General features: G+C 50.2%; 1 protein-coding gene across 2 annotated transcripts in view; it reads left to right on the plus strand.

Moving 5' to 3' along the window:
* Positions 1-19,834, plus strand: part of OLFM1 (olfactomedin 1) — a 26,496-nt gene extending 6,662 nt beyond the window's left edge. The window contains exons 1-6 of one of the 2 annotated variants that reach the window (XM_042830743.1): positions 1,520-1,678; positions 3,362-3,511; positions 7,965-8,120; positions 10,372-10,591; positions 15,234-15,340; positions 18,072-19,834. In XM_042830743.1, the coding sequence (XP_042686677.1) occupies positions 1,529-1,678; positions 3,362-3,511; positions 7,965-8,120; positions 10,372-10,591; positions 15,234-15,340; positions 18,072-18,746 (1,458 nt within the window). In that variant the 5' untranslated portion in view covers positions 1,520-1,528 and the 3' untranslated portion in view covers positions 18,747-19,834. Of the gene's footprint in view, positions 1-1,519; positions 1,679-3,361; positions 3,512-7,964; positions 8,121-10,371; positions 10,592-15,233; positions 15,341-18,071 lie in introns of those variants that run through there. The other variant, XM_042830744.1, reaches the window with a different exon arrangement.
* Positions 19,835-21,569: the final 1,735 nt, after the last annotated feature.

Consider the following 21,569-nt stretch of genomic DNA (forward strand, 5'->3'; position numbering starts at 1 on the left):
CTGTTGTTTGGCTCTTGCTCTGCACACCAATCTGGATGTTGTATGGCAAAGATGCTGGTGGGTCAAAGCCTTGGGGCAATCCATCAGCACCTTCACAGCCAGTAGGGAGGGGGCTGTGACCCCACCACCTGCAGGAGCTACACCAGGAGAGGAACTGTACCAGAAGGGGCAGATTTGGGGTTTGTCTGAAAGACTCCAGCTGAGGGGACATGCTGGGGGTGCCGTGGCCATGGGGCAGACATGCAGTGTGACATGGAGCAGGGCCTTGGTGGCTGCCCCATCATGCTGAGGCTGATGTTGTAGCAATGGAGCAAGCGGGCTCACTCCTATCCTCTGGAGAGGGACAGGAGATTCACCTCATAATTTGCTTTGCACGGGGTGTTTAAAGGTTCACTCAGAGAAAGACGTGCAAGGGCTCTCAGATCTGTCTTGGCTGAGACTTCGGTTTCAAAGCCACTGGGACATTTCTGAACATGCAAATGATAACGAGCCAAGTCTTGATGCTGAGGAGCTGGATGGAGCAAAGCATCCAGCACCTGTACATCGGCAGTGTACAGATCACGAAGCAGCGGGCACGGCTGGCAGAGCGCTGCTCCTTCACCCCGTCGCTGACAGCAGCTCCTTTTGTCCCGCTTTGAACAAACTCGGGGCAGCTCCCACGGGATGCCCGAAGCTGCGAACCCACCGCCCCGCTCCACCGCAGCGCCGCCCGCGGCCACCAGGGGGCGCCATAACGCCGCGCCGCAGCGGAGCCCCGCTGCACCGGGGGAGCCGCCCCCGCCCCGCTCCTCCGCCCTGCTGCTCTTTCCCGCCTCCTCCCCATTCCCCCCCTTCTCCCCCAAATTTTTCCGCCTTCCCACAGCTTTGGTCCTTTTCCCCAAATGTCTCCCTCGCTTCCCAAACCTTTTCCTCGCTCCCCAAATCTTTCCCCATCTCTCCAAGTCTTTTCCTCCCTTCCTTAAACCTTTCCCTTTTTCTCCTCAGCTCTTTCCCTAAATCTTTACACCCTCCATCCCTCCTCTCTCCCAGTTCCCCAAATCCATCTCCCTAAAATCCCTCCCCAAATCCTTTCTCCCTCCTCCGCTCCCCCCCCCCCCCCCCCCCCCCACCCGGCGGGCGGATCCCTTCTCCCCTCCTTCTCGCTCTTCTCCCCCCCTACCCCTCCCTCTTTCTGCCCTCCGCAGGCTCTCCGGCTGGCTGAGCTCTCCGAATATTCCCGCCCCCCCGCTCCTCCCTCCCCGCTCCCGTCCCGCCTCCTGCAGCCGCTCGCTCCGCTCCGCACCGCTCCGGTTGGGGCGCGCCCGGTGGCGGCGGGCGGAGGGAAGTCGCCCCGCTCCGCTTCCAACACCGGTACCGACAGCAGCACCGCAAGCGCCGGGCAGGACCGCGTCGAGGAGACGGACGATGGGCCGGCGGCGAGAGGCGTCGGTGGTGGTGGCCGTCGGGCGGTTGTCGCAGCCCGTCCCCAGCGGCATGGAGCCCGGCGCCGGTGCAGAATGAAGGGTGCCTGGCGCCCACCCCCGCAGACATGTCTGTGCCTTTACTCAAGATTGGAGTCGTCCTCAGCACCATGGCCATGATCACCAATTGGATGTCGCAAACGCTGCCCTCCCTCGTGGGGCTCAACACCACCAAACTCACGGCGGCCTCGGGCGGCACCTTGGACCGCAGCACGGGAGTAAGTGCGGGGGGCGGCGGGGGGTGGGGGGGGCTGGCCGGAGCATCCCTGCCTTCCTCGGCAGCTCCCTCCTGGGCACCCCCCGGTCACCCCCATCCCTCCGTGCCTCATTGCCCCCCTGCCCCGGGACCCGCCCGGCCGCCTGGGAGAGGGGGGTGGATCTCGTTGTGAGACCCCGGAGCCTCCCGCTGCAGAGAGCGGTGCAAAGGGGAGAGGCAACGCTGCGATCCCCCGGGATGACGGGGTTACGTTTTGGGGTGGTAGGAGATGCGGGGTTGCGGTGCTGGGTTGTCCATCCCCGACCCCGGGAGTGAGGCGGACGCTTCCCAACGCCTTCAGCCGGGAGAGCGCAGTTTCCCTCGTGGTTGTTTCTCTGAGTGAAGCGGTTTGGGACAGCAGGTGCGAGTCCTGCAAAATCTCGTTTGCTTCCCTGCCTTTAATCAATAGGCGTTAATGGGGTGGAAAATGCAGCGGAGCAGTTGCGGCGTATTTCGGTCGTGCCTTATGTTTGCTGTCCCTGTTTTGCTGAAAGGCTGGGACGGAGCCCGGGTTTGGCACTTTGGAAATGGCAGAGGGAAACGATCCTTCTGTCTGCCTTCCCACAGCAGGAAAAACCGGGTACCTTTCACCTCCGGGCTGCACGCCTGTGCCTCACAGCAGAGCCACCGCTTTACAGCTCTGCTGCTTCAAAGCGGCTGTTTCCCGTAGTGCCTCTGCTGATTGTGAATGAAGCTGGGATTTTTCCATCTTATCAAGGCTAATGAGGCTTTTTTTTTTTTTTTTCTGGTTGTTTTAGCTAGATTAAATTACTCATCTGTCCGCTAGTGTGTGCCTGTGCACATGGGTGTTTGCAAGGTTATTTGTAGCGCATTGAAATAGCAGAAAGAACATTTCCCTTCTGGCTGGCAAAACAGTGGTACCTTCAAAGTGATCAGACGCTGAATTGTGACTAAATAATGTATTTTGCAAAGTGCTGGGAGGTGAAAGGGGAGTTCAGAGAGCTTTGGAGAGCACGAGTGGTGCGGGGAGGATGGGGAGAGCGCTTGGGGCTGCAGCGTGTTCCAGGTGCTGTGGTGGCAGTGGTGGTCATCTGCCCCGTGCTGCATTGCTCTGCTGCTGTGTGCTTCGTGGGGTCCTGACCTATGGAGCTTTTAGGGGGGAATGGTTGTCCTGAAGAAGCTCCCCGTCCCCGGGAGAGCCTGGCAAAGGATGGAGGAAATGTGACTCCTCGTATTGCATCGCTGGCTCCAGGAGAGCTCTGCAGGTGCTCAGCGGCAGCTCAGCTCTCAGCCAGGACGCCGTGCCCTCCCCGTGAGTTCGGGCACATCCTGCTCACGGCCTCAAGGAGACCCCGAGTGTGTGGCAATGACAGCCCAGCCACGAGCTGTGCCGGCTGGTTTGGCACCCGGTGCTGAGCCTCTGCGATGTGGCTCCCCCGTGTCCATGCTCCCCTGTGTCCGTGCTTCCCCTCTTGCATTGCCCTGTGTGCTCCATCTCTTCTTCTCAGACCTTTCCTTCATTTGTCCCCGATCCATATTTTTGCATTACAAGTGAATCCTGCTCCTCCTCAGAGCATCCCTCCTCTCGCTGCACAGCTCCGTGCTGCTTCCTCCCTCCTCTTCCTCACCCATCCCCACAGAGCCCCCCCGTTTTCTTAACCCTTTTTTCCCCTGTGTCAATCAGGTGTTGCCTACCAACCCAGAGGAAAGCTGGCAGGTCTACAGCTCTGCCCAGGATAGCGAGGGACGTTGTATATGCACAGTGGTGGCACCTCAACAGACGATGTGCTCGCGTGATGCCAGGACAAAGCAGCTGAGACAACTATTAGAAAAGGTAACAGCTGATGTGTTCTGGGCAAGGGGGGGTGGTTTGGCATGGTGTGAAGGGGGTGAAAAGCTGAGGGAGATGGATTGAGCCTTCATTTCCAGAAAAGGCAGAGCTGTGCAGTCGGTGCAGCAGGGAATAATCAGGCAGGAGGACAAATATCTGAGTATTTCTGAAAGGAGAAGAGCCCACGTCCTGAGGTCGGGTTAAAACTGCTGAGACCAAAGCAGAGATATTGAATCGCAACAGTTTACAAAATGAAAAAGAAATAGGGATGCATTGATTTCTATTCATCACAAGGATGAGCCTCAATGAGACTTTAAAACAAAACGAAGCCCACGCACTCCCAGCCAAGCTGATATGAGAAGAGGTCGCACAAAACGGTGCAAGCTGTCAGCATCAAATAGCAGAGAGATGACAATTTGTGGTTGTCTTCTTCTAACGTTGACATCCACTTGATTAGTTTTAGTAGTCTGCTGTCCAAAGAGATCAAAGAATCTCATTAGGGACACGTTCCTGATAACGAGAAGCTTTCCAGGTAATAGATTTCGTTAAAAAATGCTGTTTCATGTGAAATGGTGCTCTTCTCTTCAAAACATAAGTGGACTCGTGCTCTGGGTCTGTAATGCTCCTTGGTGCCCTCATGCATGTGTTGCATGACCAAGTGATTTGTACCCCGGTGCTCTCACAAAGCTGATTTATCACTCATCTCTGCATCAAGCCCACACCAAACTGATTTTCCTATGTGATAAGGGCAATAAACTCAGCCAGAAAAAACTTAGCCCTGAAACTTCTGATTGTGCCATCGGCTTCTGAAAATAATCCCAAAGCTCAAGCTTTGTTTCTCTGAGCTCTAACAGCAGTGGGTCGGGCAGTGCGTTTGGCTGGGAGGCGCTGAGTGCTGTGCTGAAGCCCAGTCGTGCTCCCAGAGCTGCTCACATGCATAAACCAAGCGGGCTTTGACCCGATGCCCTCTGCTAACAGCAAGCTGAGCTGAGTGCAGCGGCCTGGAGGAGCAGCAGCTGCAGAGCGCACGGCGTGAGCGCTCAGGGATTTTTCCCTTACGCAGCTCTCCGGCTGCCAATGAGTAAAGTGAGGGAGGAGTGGGCTGAGAGGCGTGTTCTACCTGCCTGCTGCTCCGTCTGCAGCTCACTCCTACGCTAACCTATATGAAAACCCCAAAATAAAGAGTGGGCTCTTGGTGCCAGACATCTGATCTCAATCGAGACTGGAATGCAAATCCCTCTATAGGGGAAAATGGATCCGCAGAGGAGAGCTCCCGGCTCCCCAGGGAGGATGTCAGGCCTGGATGCTCCTTCCCCCATCTGACATTTTCACTCCTGTTTTGAGAAAGCTCTCACCTCCGGATTTCTCTCTGCCAGCAGATGAAGAAACAGAATGTGCCAGGAAGGCAATTCTGGTTGGATTTTCAAAGTAGGAGACCTGGCACTCACCTACAGAAATCATAAGGTGTTGCTTCCAAGGGCCAGAAGAAAGCTGCTTTTGTGCGTGCGCGCACACAAACCACCCAGAGCAAAAATCACTGCGCGGAGACTCGCAGCTGCCAACCCCACCAGCCTTCACCACACGGGCACCTGCACGCATGGGAGCTGCAGGTGAATCCTGGGCACCCAGCAGGGCTGAGGAGCAGCAGGTGCAGGAGCGGAGGTGAGCACGGGCTGCTCGCCATGCACAAACTGTGCAGCCCCAGCCCCGCGTGGCTGAGCTCATCGCTGGCATCACTGGCCTGCTCGTGCCGAGCCCTGCGTGCGTCAGGTGCTGAGGCCACATCTTGGCCTTCCTCCAGACCGACACGTCACTGGGATGCTGTTCATGAGCAGATTATATTTTATCTTCAAATAGGAATTTATTTATTTGTTTGTTTTTCCACCTGGCCTTGTTATCTGGGAGGGCTTCCTCCTTTGACAGTTGAACCGGCTTTCGTTTCCTGCCAACGCTTGCTCTTTGCCAGCACTTACCTCCAGCCTAGGCAGCTCTTCTTATTCCTTTGATATTCGCTCTGAGGTGCATAGTAATCTCAGCCTTCACTTTGCCTTCTGCAATCCTTACGGGAAGGACTTTGCACATCCCAATCTAACAGCTAGCTATCTCTGCCGATCATTCCTACTGAGTACCAACATCTCCCTTGAGATGCCTCCTGCTATGGCTTCTCCACTGGTTATGCAGCTACCCCAAGCTCAAGCCAAACATTCATCCTGTTCCAAAACCCAGAGTGGGTAGAAAAAGCTTGATAGCAGAGAAGCATGAGCAGAGCTAAAAATGATGGGGCACTGACCATGTAAACCCAACAGTGGATCATCAAGCCAATTCCGACTCTCAGCTACTCTGGTTTACTTCTGAAACGGCTCAGTACTAACCAAGAGAGCAAGAACAGAACTCGATATTTGGTTTGTATCAAATTTCTGTTCTGAATGCTAAAATTGACTCTTTTCCCTGAGGTGGGTTTGTCTCTCTAATCAGCTTGATGGAAAACAAGGTTTCGTGTTGAGAGTGCGTGCTCAACCAATGGGGCAAAAAGCATTTTGGCTGATGTTAGCAAAGTAATGGATGAAGCTGAGGGAATCTGAGACAATATCCTTGGGTCTCAGTTGATTAAAGCACTTATGTACGTGCTTAAGTTTAAGCTAGGAAAAGTCTCATTGAAATCTAATCGTGTGCCAAAGTACTTTGCTGGATCAAGGGCTTAATATGCTAATGAGGGAAAACGAGTAGATCTCCAGATGATGGAGCACACGTTGCTGTCAGGGATCAGGAATGACGGAGATGAGTTTTTACAAGTCTGGCCAGAATCCTGCCTGCCTGCAAACAATACAGGCAGCAAATAGCGGGAGGCTGAACTCGTAGAGCGCATCCTGAAATAGCACAGCAGCTAATTTTAGTTGTCTCAGTTTAGAGACGTGTGAGGAAGCTCATTTCCTCTGCAGTCGGGGGAGAGGCAGGCTCCTCCAGAGGTGATTCAGAGCAGCAGCCTGGCCGTGGGGCTGATTCATTCCCTGCAGCCTGTTTCTGTCTGATAGGACCTGCAAGGCTGGGGTGCTGCTGCGCATCAGCGTACCCATGCAGAACTGCTCTTGTCTGACTGCCTGCAGCTCGGCCCTTCATCAAGGTTGGGCATTAGTGGGCTAAACGAGATCAATTTTGTATGATCCTTACCAGTCATGTCTATTTCAGCTCATTGAAACAATTTTGCTGTGCAGATGCAGCGTGACTCACAGGACGGTGGTCTGGCCATTATTGTGCCGATAATGGCACAAGAGCATCTATCAGGAGAGGCTGCAGATCAGCTGTGATTGTCCAAGGCCTTTCCTCTCCCTCCCCGGGGCACAAAGAGGTCTTTGAGCCCCCCAATTCTTTCTGTATTTGGCTCCACCAGGGATGGAAATGGAAGTAGACTCATGGGCTCTGGGAAGTGGCTTGCAGGGTATTCTCAGAGACTGTTTGGGATCATGTTCAGGCTTTGCTGAAATTCTCAGAGAGGCTTGGAGCAGGATGTCTGGGCACCAGGCTTGGATGCCTGATTCATTTTGAACACGGGCATCAGCCCTGCAATGCCAATGGGGGCATTTCTATGGGCACTATGGCAGTGGAAGGCATTCCTTGAGCTAAGTGCAGTACAAACCCAAGAACCCCTGCTGATCAGGGCATCCATTGCTTAATGCTAAATACGTGTGTAAGTTCTTTCCTAAGTCAGCACTTCATTTACCCTCTCAGAGCCTGAGAATGAGAGGTAAATATCTCAGTTAATCAGCTGGCAGCCAGCCTTCAAAACCAGGTCACTCCAGCTCCCATTTCCCTCCATTTCTTGCCCCTCTGGCACCAGCAGAAGCCCACCAGCTTCCTTGCATCTGCTCTGCAGCAGAGCCAGGCAGGTGCACACAGGGGGTGCAGGAAGGGCATCAGTGGAGCCTGGGCTGCACCTATTACACTCCAGCCACCTCATCCTGCAGCTGCACTGCTTGTGGCAGATGCTGTATAAATAGTGAGACTGTTGGGGTGATGAAGTTTTACTAGCTGGGAGTAAAGCTTGCACTTAGGCAATCAGTGTGCATCACTCACGTGAAGAAATGATAACGTACGCCTCAGCAGAAGTGTTTGTCATAGTCAGATGTGCTCCGAACGGGCTCTCCTTGCCCAAATCAGACATCCTGTGATTCTATGATCCTGTGGCTATTGAAGAAGCCATGACTACAAATGCACTTTATAGTTGACTACAACCTTTATTTGCATGTGTGATTGTTGAATTATTCTCTGCAGCGCAGCAGAGTACACGGTGATGCTCTGCTTTAGAGCATGGAGTCATAATACTGAGAGATGCTGATGATGAGCCGGTAAATAATGCATCTGCTGATCACCCTTTTGCCACTTTGGCTCCAAGCAAAGGGCAGCATCTGCACTGCTGGAGGTGCAGCTCCCTTGTAACTCATCCCTTCTCGTTTGGCAGGTGCAAAACATGTCTCAGTCAATAGAGGTGTTGGACAGGCGGACCCAGCGAGACCTACAGTACGTGGAGAAGATGGAAAACCAGATGAGAGGACTGGAATCCAAATTTAAGCAAGTGGAAGAAAGCCACAAGCAGCACCTGGCAAGGCAGTTTAAGGTATGTCTGCTTTCCAACCTGCTAACAGAGGCGTAGCGCGGCGCGGCGTCCCAGCCTGGCAGCCCCTGCTATACTGCAGCCCAGCTGCAGGCTGTGCTCACAGCTCCCCTCAGCTCCCTCCTATCCAAAGCACGGCCAGAGAGCGTTTTCCTATAGGGTAAAAGTCAAAATCTCTGCATTCCCATAATGGCAGAGCTGGCTCCGTGTTGGAGGACTCTGGGCAGCATGAGGGCAGGCAGAGGCAGGCACCCCCCCACCCCCATTCCTACTCCTGTTCTCCTTAGGAAGAACCTAAAGGTTTGCAATAGCCTGGAGCTGAGCCTTAGCAAGCAGGTTCTGCAGCACACAGGAAACCACACCAGGTTCTCAGCACATCACTGCCCTCCTTGGCATGGGTTGCATCCATCGGGCAGTCAGCCAAGCTGACAAACCCCACCAAAAATAATTTTAAAAAGGAATTTACAGCTCTTTGGCTGTCCTCAGGATGGCCAGCGGAGCATCTGAAGGATGTGCAAACGTCCGGTTTGGAAGCAAGAGTGTTGGCAGGGCTTTGCAGTGAGTGATGTGCGTAGATTAGGAGTGGAGAAATCATCCCTCTCAGTGATGCTGCCATTGCAGCAAACTTTCAGTCACATGAGTGAGACCAAGTGAAATTGCTGGAAAGAGGCTGTCAGCAACACTTGTCATGCCAAATTGTAGTAATATTTTGGATGAACCATAAACACAAACGGTGGAGATTTCTACTGAAATCCAGGGATGCTTCCCACCACCTGATTCCCATCTGCTTGCACAGGCTGACCTGTGTGTTAAGCCAGCTATTTCTTAAAGAGCTTGTTAAATACCACGATGACACAATAAAAGCTAGGAAGAAGGCCGTCACAACTTCCCACCGGCCCCAACTCCTGCCCTCCCCACCTGCAGGAACCCCTGCTTGGCCTGCCAGGCTCATCCTGCAGAGTTAAATATGAGATTCTTTCTCTTTTTCCTTATCCATTCTGATGAGTTTGACCCTCCCCAGTGCCTGCCTGGGAACTTGCAGCAGTTATCAAAGTAGATAGGAAAATAAAGACATGCCCCACGTGCAGAGCGCAAGAGGGAAAGCCTCTTGGCTTAAATAGGAGGGGATGGGATGGAAAGAAATAATACTGAGGGACAATTTCTGGTCCCCTTCACCTCCAGAGCTGTTTCAGCAGCCAGGCAGATTCTGAGCCCTGCTCTGGATGGGGTCAGGGCAGGAGCACCAGGTGTATGCTGTATGCTGCCATGCTTCATTAACGGGCAGGTGCATGCATATTTATGTCTGCTCATTAGCTGCTGGAGCAAAGCATCTTCAACAAAATGCTGCATACTGTGCCTTTAAACCAGGCCTCCATTTAATTCAAAAGCCAAAATACAGAAAGAAGCCTGAATTCCTGCAAAATAAACTTGATAACGACTTGGATTTTTACGCTTTTCATGGCGAGTCTGAAAACGGCCAGGAGCTTTTGTCTCATTTGCTGCCAAAGCACCACTTGAAATAACAGCACAGCATTTTGTTTCTGCTAATGCCAGTGTTGAGATGTGAGTGGTTGGGAGATCTTGTGTTCTTTCTCTTTAGTTCCGTATTGTCTATGAATGGCTATCTATATAAGGCAGGTTAGCGAGCTAGATCCTCAACAGTATTTCATTTTCTTGCTTACAGGGCTAACTTAAAAGCAAGTTTTTTCAATGCTGCAGTGACTGAAGAAGCAGTTCACTCCCATGTAACCATGAAAAGAGGGCCACAGAGCATTTTGCACCATGCATTTATTTTTTTTGATTATTTTCCAAATTAGCACCATATCTCACTAAGGAGCCTTGAACCACACAACCGAGATCTTCCTTTGCATGCAATTGTAGATGCATTTCATGAATAGTTTGAAACCCTTGTCAATGCATATATATATATTATTTTATTTATTCTTTTTTTTTGGAAGAAAAAAGAAAAAAAAAAGAACTCTTTGTGTATGTGATCTGAAGCATGTAACCCTAAGATGTTGCATTCTAAAAATGACAAATAAAGGCCTTTCCCAAATATTTTGGTGTTCTGCAGCCTGTTTAATATGTTCTTTCCAATACGTCATTCGGACCAAAATAATGATTAAAGTAATTTTAATGATAATAATTGTGGGGATATGAACATTGCACTCACGTAGGAAGCAACCAGGTCAAGGCAGAGTGTTGCAGATTTTTGCACGCATAGCACTGAATCGAGCTTATTTTAACCTTGCAGGCAATAAAAGCGAAAATGGAGGAACTTAGGCCTTTGATACCAGTGTTGGAAGAGTACAAAGCCGATGCAAAATTGGTATTGCAGTTTAAAGAGGAGGTCCAGAATCTGACGTCAGTTCTAAACGAACTCCAGGAAGAGATTGGCGCCTATGACTACGAAGAGCTTCAGAACAGAGTGTCAAATCTTGAAGAAAGGCTTCGTGCATGCATGCAAAAATTAGGTAGGCTCAGACCAACATGGTGGCACTGGCTAAACACCATCGATGTCCCAACACACCTCCCGGCTGCAGGCAGAGATGCGGCTTGGCCATCTCCCGGCGCCTCGCAAGGGGAGCCCTGCAGCCGGGCGCCATCCTGCAAGCACCTGTGCTGCGAGCAACACTCACCCTGCCAGCTGTCCTGCTGGGGATTGCTTGCATGCCTGATGTTGCTCACGGTGCAAGTGCTTCAGGATCAGGCCCGTAAGTAGGCATGTGACTTTTTGCAGCGTTTGCATAAGCGGACGGCGACGTGCGCAAACGCAAGCGGCGCTTATGCAAAGCAAACGCATGCGCCCGTTCTGCTTATGCATCAATGTCTAAGCTGTTCGCTACCTGGACCTGGCGCATCAGCGAATGTCCCTGCACCCCGCTTTAAGCAGTGCGTGTGCAGGCTGCAAAATCAGTTTCCTTTGTTCCTTTTGCATCTTGCAAACCCCTCCCCCCCCGTTGAGAAGAGCATGGCGTGCTGGCGCGGCTGGGACACCGGGCAGGATGGGACACCCAGCACTGGGCAGAGGGGCAGGGAGGGGGCTGCCTCCCAGTGCGCATCTCCCCGCTGCTTGCTGCCCTCGTGCTGCCTTGATTTAATTTCTCCTTCCATTATTGACTTTCTCGTTAAGCAATTTAGGTAATCTAAACACATTAACTGCTCCGCAGTCTATTTTGGTAGCACATATGAAATTACACTCTCAGGTAACTTCAAGGAAGAGCTGATCTCTTCTCAGCACTGTATACCCTTGGCAAGGTAACGTTTCATTTTGCGTGTCTCCACTGTTGGAATTGCTTTTGCTTGTTTCTAGGCACTCCCACATCTCCGCAGCCAGCCACCTCCCTGCCTTCCCATTCTGTTACCTCCTGCTCCCCTTCCCAGCTCTCCCTCTCATTCTAATTTTGGAGAGGCCCCTGGGCACAGAGGTGGCTTTATGGGAGGAGGTGGTGCCCTGTGAGCACCCACACCTTCAGCCCGTCCCTCGGGGAGCAGGAGAAGCTGTTTGTTGTGGGTAGAGAGGATGGCAGCAGGACCAGGAAACTACAACTGTGCCATGGGATTGCTTACCTTGGGACAGACCATCCTGGACCTCAGGGCTTCAAAAACATTGAGTTTGCCCATGCATTGTTCACCCCTTCAGCTCAGGGCTCATTGCATCCCCCCCACGCTCATGTTCTCCCAGTGGGACACCTGACCAAGCCAGTGGCCCAGGTAAGGCTGAGGCAGCTGGGATGGAGAGGTCTTGTGGGCAACTTTTTCTAGAAAGTTCTGTTGTCTTTTAAAATTATTACTATTGTTTAGATTTTATTTGGGAGCTTTGGCTTTGCTCCTTCTTTTTCCTCCAGCCCCGGGGTGATCCCAGGCAGCTTTTGTGCCTTGCCCTGTGTGCTCACAGAGACCAACTCTGACTCTTGCAAAAAGGTTCTCCTGGGAGGCTTTGCTGCTCGCCAGGAGGGTGATTTATTTGGTCATTTAGCAGCAAAGAGCACAGACTGAATGCCCAATGTTGTTTATCGCTCTGGAGCACAAACCAGTGCAAATAGGAGTTAATTGAGTTAAATTCAGGTAACAACCTTACAGCCACTTTGCTGGCACATGGTAAGACTAAGGATTGTTGTTTGCTGCAGATTATGTGCTCAGAGGGATGCACTGAAGTCTCACGTAGCACATTTCATCTTCATTTGTTCCTGCATGGGGCAGCAAGGCTGCTCGCCTGCATTCACCTGCTAGAGCAGGGCAGGGGACCAGGAGGCAGAGGCCATGTGCTGCATTCCTCCCCACCTCACCTCCCCAGGGAGCCCTGATGCTCAGCAGTGTAGCAGCATTCTCTTTAGACAAGGTCCTTTTTGTATTTGGGGTTTCTTAAGCGTTCTTGATGGATCAATAGTGAAAACACTTCCTGACCCTGTCGTGTGCATGTGAAGGGAAAAAAGAGATCAATAACGGCGTGTTCAATTTGTTGTGCTGTTTACATTCTTAAAGATCACTATTTATGTAGGGATTTTAACGTTTCCATTACCCTGAGAAGAGCACTGGGAGAGGGAAGGGGCTGGCACTCCTTGAATCAAGGGGGATTTCATTCAGCTGAGCTCTGTAGGCTCATGTTTGCCAATGCCATGAGCTTTCCCAAGCTCTCACAAAAAAAATCCCAGCCCACAATCCTGGTGGATGGAGAAAGACCAAGTGTGTTTTCCCCTTTGGGAAAGGCCAGGTCCTGCAGTCCTGTGCCCAAAGTGTTTGGGATGGGCTGGGGTGATGGAGATGAGGGTAAGACATGACCCCACATCCCCAGTGCTGGGAGCAGGCTGGGAGGACAGGTGGGTGCTGCCCAAGCAGAGCCTGGCAGCACAGCACAGGTGACTGCATTGGTGGTAAATTGCTGCCAAGCTGCCAAACATCACCTGCAGGTGGGCTGGATCTCAGGGAAAATAAGGAGTGGGGCTGTTAGCATCCTGGGAGGGGGATGGTGGTCACTGTAGCTGGCTTAAAGCGTGTTGTCTGCTGCTGCTGTTGGTGTGGGCACGGGAAGGGGTTGTGTGTTGATTGTGCTGTGTTGCATTGCTGATGCGTGCAGCTGCAGGAAGTTGGTTTGGAGCTGGGACAGCCTGCAGGGCCTCCAAAGGGGCTGAGTTGTGCTGATTCCCAGGAGGCACCCAGATCCTTGTGGGCCTCTGTTCCCAGTAAGGGAAAATGGAGTGAAAGCAGAACCTTCAGGAGTGCCCCAGAACTGCTGTCCACAGCTTCCTATTCTAGTGATGGATTCAAGCAATGGGCAGCAGAGCGTGCTTCCCTGGTGCACATTCATCCCTGAGAGATTCACTGGTCACATTTCAGCATTGAAAGTGGTCCCAGAAGGAAAATAAGCTGTGAATACAGTCTTTGCCTTCCTTCTCTTTAGTGAAATATTGGAGAGACTCAGTCTGAGAGCCAGGAAAAGTGAGAATCCAAGCTTGGGAGCTGTTGCCGTGGTCTGAACTGCAGCACAGCCAAAGGAAAAGTGGCAGCAGACCGAGTCCTCTCTGCCCTCAGTGATATTCCTGCTGCTGGTGGCTGCTAGCCCCATAGAAAGAGGGAAGAAAGCTGATGGCATTAGGAATGTGGTGCACACCTCAGTGGGAGCAGACAAGAGTGAGGGTCACAGAGGCTGTAGTTGTGCATCCCCTGGGGTAACCTCATGAGAGCTGCAGGGACCTGGCTCCTGGGGTCCAGGAACCCTTTAGTTCTGTGATCCATTTTGGGTATCTTCCCTTGTGTCTGATGCCTCTGGTGGGGTTATGCTGAATAAGTGCCTTATCCTGTATGAGAGCAGCCCTCTTGCACGGCTGGAGAGCTGCTGCGAATGTGCCAAATGTGTATGAGATGGTGCAAACAAGACTAGTTTACCTTTATCAGCTGATATGGCTTTTTTTCCCCTTTTTCTTTTTTATTTTTTAATCAATGTGCTTTTATACAACCTTTCTCTCCAGGGAAATGGAAGAGAAGAGAGAAAGTGACAGCAATGTGGGGCGGTGATAATGGAAGGCAGCAAGGAGCAGATCTGTGATTAGGGCTCCTCTGCAAGGGGAATTTACCAGACATTAAGCATTCATTATTTTAACCCTTTCCATCCCTTTGTCAGTGGTTCCTCCCACTTTTGGTTCTGCGTGCACCACGTAGGATGAGATCCCAGGGGAGACATCAGGAAACCTGTGCTGAGCTTTGGGTGCTGCCAAACGTTGGGTGCCGACTTTTGCTTGTCTCTCACAGGGGGTGCTGCTGCAGGACTGCTCTGTGCAGGATGTGTCTGGGTTTTCAATGATTGCTCCTGTAGCAGTAGAGCTTTCCACGCTGAACAGAGACCATCCTGCAGCATCCCACTGTGTGCCTCCTCCTGTCATTCTGAAGTGTACATATGTTAAAATGACGGCTTTTGGGAAGAGGGGAATGGCAGCTTTGGTGGAAACTGGGGATAGCAGTATTAAAAAAAAAAAAAAAGGAAAAATAAGAAAAAAAGAAAACCAGCATCTGGCTCCTGGGGCTGGCAGTGGTACAGGAGGGGCTCTCCTCAGCAGCCCCTGAGCATGCAGACACATCAGAGCAGGGCAGGCGGCTGGTAGAATCCTGAGATTGTTTCTGCAAGGAAGAGAGATTTACATCACCTATAATTTCCCACTTCTTTTTTTTTTTTTTCTCCTTTCTCCTTTGCATAACCTGTAACAAATGTGTTGCTTCCAGCAGGGCTGGAGTAGACACGACTGTCTTTTTATCTCGGCTGCATCCACTCTATTATAGCAGAAATGAGCAGAGCTATTCAGCTAATTTCTCCACCTGGCTGCTCAACCCTGGCTAACTCTTCTCATTTTCTATTCTGCAGCATGAGCATGCAGCTGCTGTGGGAAGGCTTGTTTTCTTGGGGCAGTGCGATAAGGACAATTGTTGTTAAAAGATGTGGAACAACCATAAACCACCCGGCAGTTGTTCTCAGCCTAATTGCCTTTAATTAAATAACAACACAGCTTCTCGGAGTGCTGGGATGGGGGGCAGTGGGGTCCGGCAGGGAAAGACCCAGCATTAGAAAGCATGTGCCCAAACATTGTTGGGAGTGGTGCTCACCAGCCTTGCACTCTTTTTCAGCTTGTGGCAAGCTGACGGGGATAAGTGACCCAATCACAATTAAAACCTCGGGGTCCCGCTTCGGCTCATGGATGACGGACCCTCTTGCCCCAGAGGGAGAGAACAAGGTAAGAATCCCTGTGGTCCTGGGTATCCCCAGGGAAGGAAAATCGAGTATTACGTGGGTTTGGCAGCCATGAGGAGTGAAGAAGCCCATGCTGTTGGCCCTCGCTGCTCTTCTGCTGCCAGCATCCCCGATAACGTCATCAAACTCCATTTGTCCTCCGTCCTCCACCTGCGCTGTAGTGAGGAATTAACTGGCTGCAGCCAGAGGGATTTGTCTTGCTTTGTTTTTGTCTTTTTTGTTGTTGTTGTTTTTCCTTTCATTCAGACCATTCAATTTTGATCCCAAGGAGGTAGGAGGCCAATAACTGGCTGAAAATCAATCTAGGCTTCCCATGACTGATGGAATGGAAAATATCTCGAGTGCTTGCTACAGATTTGCAGGCAGCAAGACATAACAAAAACCACAGTCCTTGGCTGCAGGGCAATTCCCTGCTGCACAAAGCAGCCCGCATCAAAGGATGAAGGCACCAGCACGGGCTCTATAGAGGCAGCTATTTTGAGAGCCTGCCCTGTGACCAGCTCTCTGCAGCCATGAGCACAAGGGATGCTCTGCAGAAGCCACCCCAGCACGAGGCATTGCCTGGGGATGTGCAGCAATGAAGCAGCAGTGACATGAGATGGCAGATGAGGTCCTCCAGCAGCCAACTGGTTGGCACTGGCTCCCCAGTACGACACCTCTGTCTTCTAAGGTTATTAAACAGAGACAGCCCTAAATATGAAGTAGAATAGGTAGGTTTTGCCCACATTTGGTTCATGAGAGAGGGACACACTCGTCCCTTCGGGCTGTGTCTGCTGCATCCCTCAGCAGTAATGGAGTTAGGTAGGACTTACACATCTGCAAAGGGAGAGACAGATCTGTGGCAGCTGAAGTGCATTAATTATGTGCTAACGATCTTCCTAGAGAGTTTTATCTCAAGCCAATATTTTATTATTTTTACTTTTGCCCCTGACCTTCTCTGCAGATTATTTTTGTTGTGTGTAGAGGAGCAGCTTTTGCTGGAGTGTAGCTCAGGCTTCACAACCGTGTGTGTGTGTGTATGAAATGAATTGTGAACTGTGTTACAAATGCGTGCTTATGAGAACTCCACTGGCTGAGTGGGAAGCTGTGGGGAGAGGCCTGGCAGTTCATCATATCCATCTTCCATCGCCAAACCCCGGGAGGTGTTCGGTGGTTTTCATGGTCATTTATTCGTGTCATGAAATCATTGAACACAACTGAACAAAATTGCAAGTCGCACAGGAGCAGCCCGGCGGCGGATGTTGAGCGCAGGGATTGATGCATATTGGCAGGGCAGTGCAGGAGAAGCTGCTCAGAGGCAGCTGGCAGCGTGAGGCCATCCATCCCTCCACCTCTGCTTCTGCACAGCACAAATATCTCTGCATCCCGCCGCCTTGATAACCAGGTTTCCTTCTCTTGCGATCTTCCCTTTCCCTGTCTAAAAACTGAACGAATGTTTGGTATTAATTATTCAATACCAAATGATGAAATGTGAGCAGCAGAGAGACAATGAGTTTCAGGGCTATTTTGTAGTTTTCCTAACCGGTTGAACACAGGCTTTTCTTTAGCAGAATAATGTCAGCCCCACGTCCGTCAGTGGAAGCTCTCCCATGCTCTGGCACATCTCTGCCTTGTGCTCAGGGCCATCCATGCTTTCCTTCCTGAGCTTTTGAAGCCCTCCTCACAGAGACTGGGGAGGTGAGAGCAATTTGCCACACTCATTCTTTGCGTTCCAGGGCAGGACTGAGTGGGGTCTGAAGTTCCCTGCAGCCCTCACTTGGCCTTGCAGCCAAACCCAGGATGCACACTCTGTGTGTAAATGTTTGTCTGCTCCTCTAATGGACCCTGGAGATGGCTGTACCGCAGAGCTGCTGTGATCACATTTTGCAAAGCAAGCTCACTCTGGAGCCTTACTGAAATCTGCATCCTTAAAGGCATTCCCTGCTGCCATTTCATTTACCTCTTTTCCTTCCTAAACATTTTTAACAGAAGGCAGCTATCTTTTTTTTTTAGGCAGCAAAGGCACACAGGGTGTCACTCACCGGACGGATATTTCTTCTTGATATTAACTGCACAGCTTTAGCATTTGCCTCTGAATTGGTTTCAGATGACAAAAGCTCTTTTTTTTAAGGAGTCTAGACAGTGTCCCTGGCGAACTGGTGTTTAAATCATGATCTGAAATCTCTCTCCCATCTCCTGATAGCAACATTTTGATGTCTTTGTCTCTTGTATTTCAGCAGTGTTGGTTTAAGCTTTTGATGGGGAAGTGTATGATTTTTAAACCAATATGGACTTTGCCTGCATTTCCCTGACAATGAGCGATTGTGTTCCTCGCTCCTGCATGCCAAATTAACAGAGCTCAGCACAGCAGCTGCTGTAATTTACTAAGTGTGATCGTAATGGGGCTTACAGGAGAGGAAGGCAGCATCTCTGTAGGGTTTAGCCACAGAAAGGTGCTGCTTGCCCTCTGGAGGGACAGTGCCAGTCCTGGAGAGATGCCAGCTTACCTTCAGGAAAGATTTGCCATTCTCTCCATTCCTTGTTGACTTTGGGGTGACAGCCTGAGCTTTGTCCTGGGCACAGGAGGCTTTGGGGACGTTGTTCTCCAGCGGGTGCCTCAACGAGGTTGGCCCCGAGCAGCACACTCTGGGTTTAGCATCCTAGGCGAAGGACTGCCTTACTGATGGGGGGTCTCTGCTGTTCCCTAACCCCACGTGTTTCTGTTGCTCGCCCAGGTCTGGTACATGGACAGCTACCACAACAACCGCTTCGTCCGCGAATACAAATCCATGGCGGATTTCATGAACACCGACAACTTTACCTCTCACCGTCTCCCTCACCCATGGTCAGGCACTGGTCAAGTGGTCTACAACGGCTCTATCTACTTCAATAAATACCAAAGCCACATAATTATCAGGTTTGACTTGAAAACAGAGACCATTCTCAAGACTCGCAGCCTGGATTATGCCGGCTACAACAACATGTACCACTACGCCTGGGGCGGCCACTCAGACATCGACCTCATGGTGGATGAGAACGGGCTGTGGGCTGTCTATGCCACCAACCAGAACGCGGGCAACATCGTCATCAGCAAGCTGGATCCCAACACCCTGCAGAGCCTCCAGACCTGGAACACCAGCTACCCGAAACGCAGCGCTGGGGAGGCCTTCATCATCTGCGGCACGCTCTACGTCACCAATGGCTATTCGGGAGGCACCAAGGTGCACTACGCCTACCAGACCAACGCCTCTACCTATGAGTACATCGACATCCCGTTCCAAAACAAGTACTCGCACATTTCCATGTTGGACTACAACCCCAAGGATCGGGCCCTCTATGCCTGGAACAACGGGCACCAAATACTTTACAATGTCACCCTCTTCCACGTCATCAGGTCCGACGAGTTGTAGTCCATCCTTGTTTAGAAACTGATTTAGGAAAATAAAAAAAAAAAAAAAAGGAAAAAAAAGGGAAAAAAAGGGAGAAATGAATATAAGAAACAAATGCTAATATTGAGGAAACACACTTTAAATAAGTAAATAAACAAACAGCTGCCAAAATTAAGACCGACGTCATGGAGGATTATTCAGCATAGAGCTGACAGATCAGCATTACCTCTACATTTCTAGAAGTCTGGCCCCGCATTACGGACTCATGACTAACCATGTACTTGCAGCTGGAACTGCACCTGGAGAACCACTTCAGTTTGGGGTTTTGTTTTGTTTCTGTTCCGATAGCAAACCTATAGCGCATACAAAAGAAGTAAGGCAATGACTGTTGGAAGTTTATCCTTGGGAGACTCGCTCTCTTTCTGTGTGGGGGTTGCATGGACATTTTCTGACATCGCGGGCAGCTGTGATGGATGTGTGATTTGTATTTCTAAGCAGAAAGCTGACCCGTGAGGAGCTCTCGCTGTCTGAACAAGACCTATCACAGGTTAGTTTTATTCGCCTTCCATTGCAGCTACTGTCTCTCAACTGTGTTCTTGTCACTTAGATTAACTGTGCTGAGACCCGAAGTAGCTCATGGATCTGTGTCTTAGTAACTATTAAACACGATGGTTTAAGTATGTATTATGAACAAGTTGTTGTACCCATATTGTTTGAACTTATGTATTCAGCAAATATATTGTATAATGTATGTCTGTTATTTACCAGAGGTGGCGAAACTTTGTATGTCCAGTTTATGCAATGAATGTTGTAAATGCAATGATGTAGTTTGGATTAATAAATGATGGTTTTGTTTCTAAAAAGAAAAAAAAAAAATCAGTGTTCACCCTTATACACAGATAACTAATTTCATGTTGATAATTACAATATTCTCTTACTGTTGTAATATCTACATAGCATTATGGTGGATGGAAATTGCTTCTGTGGAAATTCTGTGCCATCAGATTCCCACGGGAAGCCCAGTTTATGGAAGTGTGAAGGTAATTACTTTTTTTTTTTTAAGAGGAAAACTTTGTACTATCCGCAGTTATCTAAGGAACAATAAAAATATTAGGAGACTTCCCCGCTTTGTTTGTTGTGTGTTCTGTGCACGAGCAACCAGGTGCAGGGGGAGAGGATAGGAGAAATCACTGTGGGGATTTGGGGTGATGGCTGCAGCAAGTTGGGTGTGCTCCCAGCTCAGAGCCCTCTTCTTGCATGGACTTTTTGTAGGGCTGGGTCACAGCTGTGGGACAGGCCAGGCTCCATGGGGTTTTGCATAGCCTGTCTCTTGCCCCTTTGCAAGCTGCAAGCATCGCCCTGTGCACTGGGTGAGTCTTCTTTAGGACTTCTGTAGGTTCTCCTGTTGGTTATCTAAGCCAGTCTGTGCACTTCTGGGGAGATGCATGTGACTATTTGGGTATGCTGACGTTGCAAGGCATGGCACAGTGGCAGAGCACAGGCGTTGCTCTTCGTGCGCCTAATTACCCAAAGTCACTTCTATCATTAGGCAAGATTTGAGGACAAAAGAACAAATTTACTTCAAAATATTGATCTGCAAAAAGTAAATTGAATTACAAAACGGCAAAATAATGCTGTTTGCTTTAGGGCACAGCTACATTTAGACTCTAATTTTCCTAGTGCAATTCATTTAATACAAGGCTCAACAGCACAAAACGTCCTTGAACACAACAGAGGCAGAGCAGCTTTCCTGTAACTTGTACCCAAAGTTAATGAGATGAGAAAAGTGCTTTAAGGGGTGTACCTTTGTCCTATTTGCCTGTAGTGCAGTGTTCTATAAATGGATGCCATATGGTCATACAGTTAATGGTATGCATTACTTTTCAAGTGGATGAGCCATTCAAAGACAAGTACGTCCCAGAGGATTGCTTTCTATAGCCTGTGACTTAATTATTTGTTGCACGGGGTTTGAGGGTCCAAATTTAGTCATGGGACTCATTGAGATGCTTCAGAGGAACATCTGACCATATATTTGTATGCGTGTTTATGTGTCATTAATATCTGACGAGGGCTTAATGGAAGGGCACTTGATGAGGAGTCGGTGGATGTCTGGGTTGGATGAGGGCTCTGTAGGGCCCAGGATCAGCCCTCCTGCATCCCAGTAATGAAGCTGAGCAAATAATAGAGCAGCTCTGATTTTGCTGGCCATGTTTTTGCTTTCTATGTCCTTTGAGCTGGATGTACCTGCCCAGGGACGAATGGAGCACCTATTCACGGACAAACAAGGCTGGCTTCCATTCCCACAGCTCTCACAGCTCTGCTGCTTTCTGCCCTGAGACAAATCTCCTCTTTGCAGCCACAGAGCTTGGCTCATAGGACATCTGCACAGCTCTGGGCCATGGGAGCACTGGGATTGCCCATAGCCAGGTCGTCCCACTGGGTTACTGGGAGCTCACTCAGCTCCTGCCTACAGCCTAGGCAGAAATGTTGGCTGCTGCTTAGCACTGTCGCAACAGCGAGAGCTCAGAATTTCCCTTCTTTTTCTCTTCACTGTTACTTCTCTGACCTTCATTAGTTCTGCAAGCACCGAATGCAGAGCCCATATGGAGACAGTTATCATAAAAAAAAAAAAAAAGATCTTGGCCCCTTAATTAGCTCCTCATTATCTGGGAGCTCCATATTGAAGGATTAAGATGTTGCAAAGCAATTTGTTGAGTTTCCAATTAAAACTTTTTGGAACTGTTGAGCCTTTTAATACTTTATGTTTACAAATTATCTTGGACCTAGACAAATACGCACATTTCCTTCACCAGGGAAATATGGCTGAGGAGCTGACCGGTATTA

Source organism: Centrocercus urophasianus, unplaced genomic scaffold (assembly GCF_019232065.1).
Source record: "Centrocercus urophasianus isolate 14NV4802_14NV808 unplaced genomic scaffold, USGS_Curo_1.0 seq_34, whole genome shotgun sequence".
NCBI lineage: Eukaryota > Metazoa > Chordata > Aves > Galliformes > Phasianidae > Centrocercus > Centrocercus urophasianus.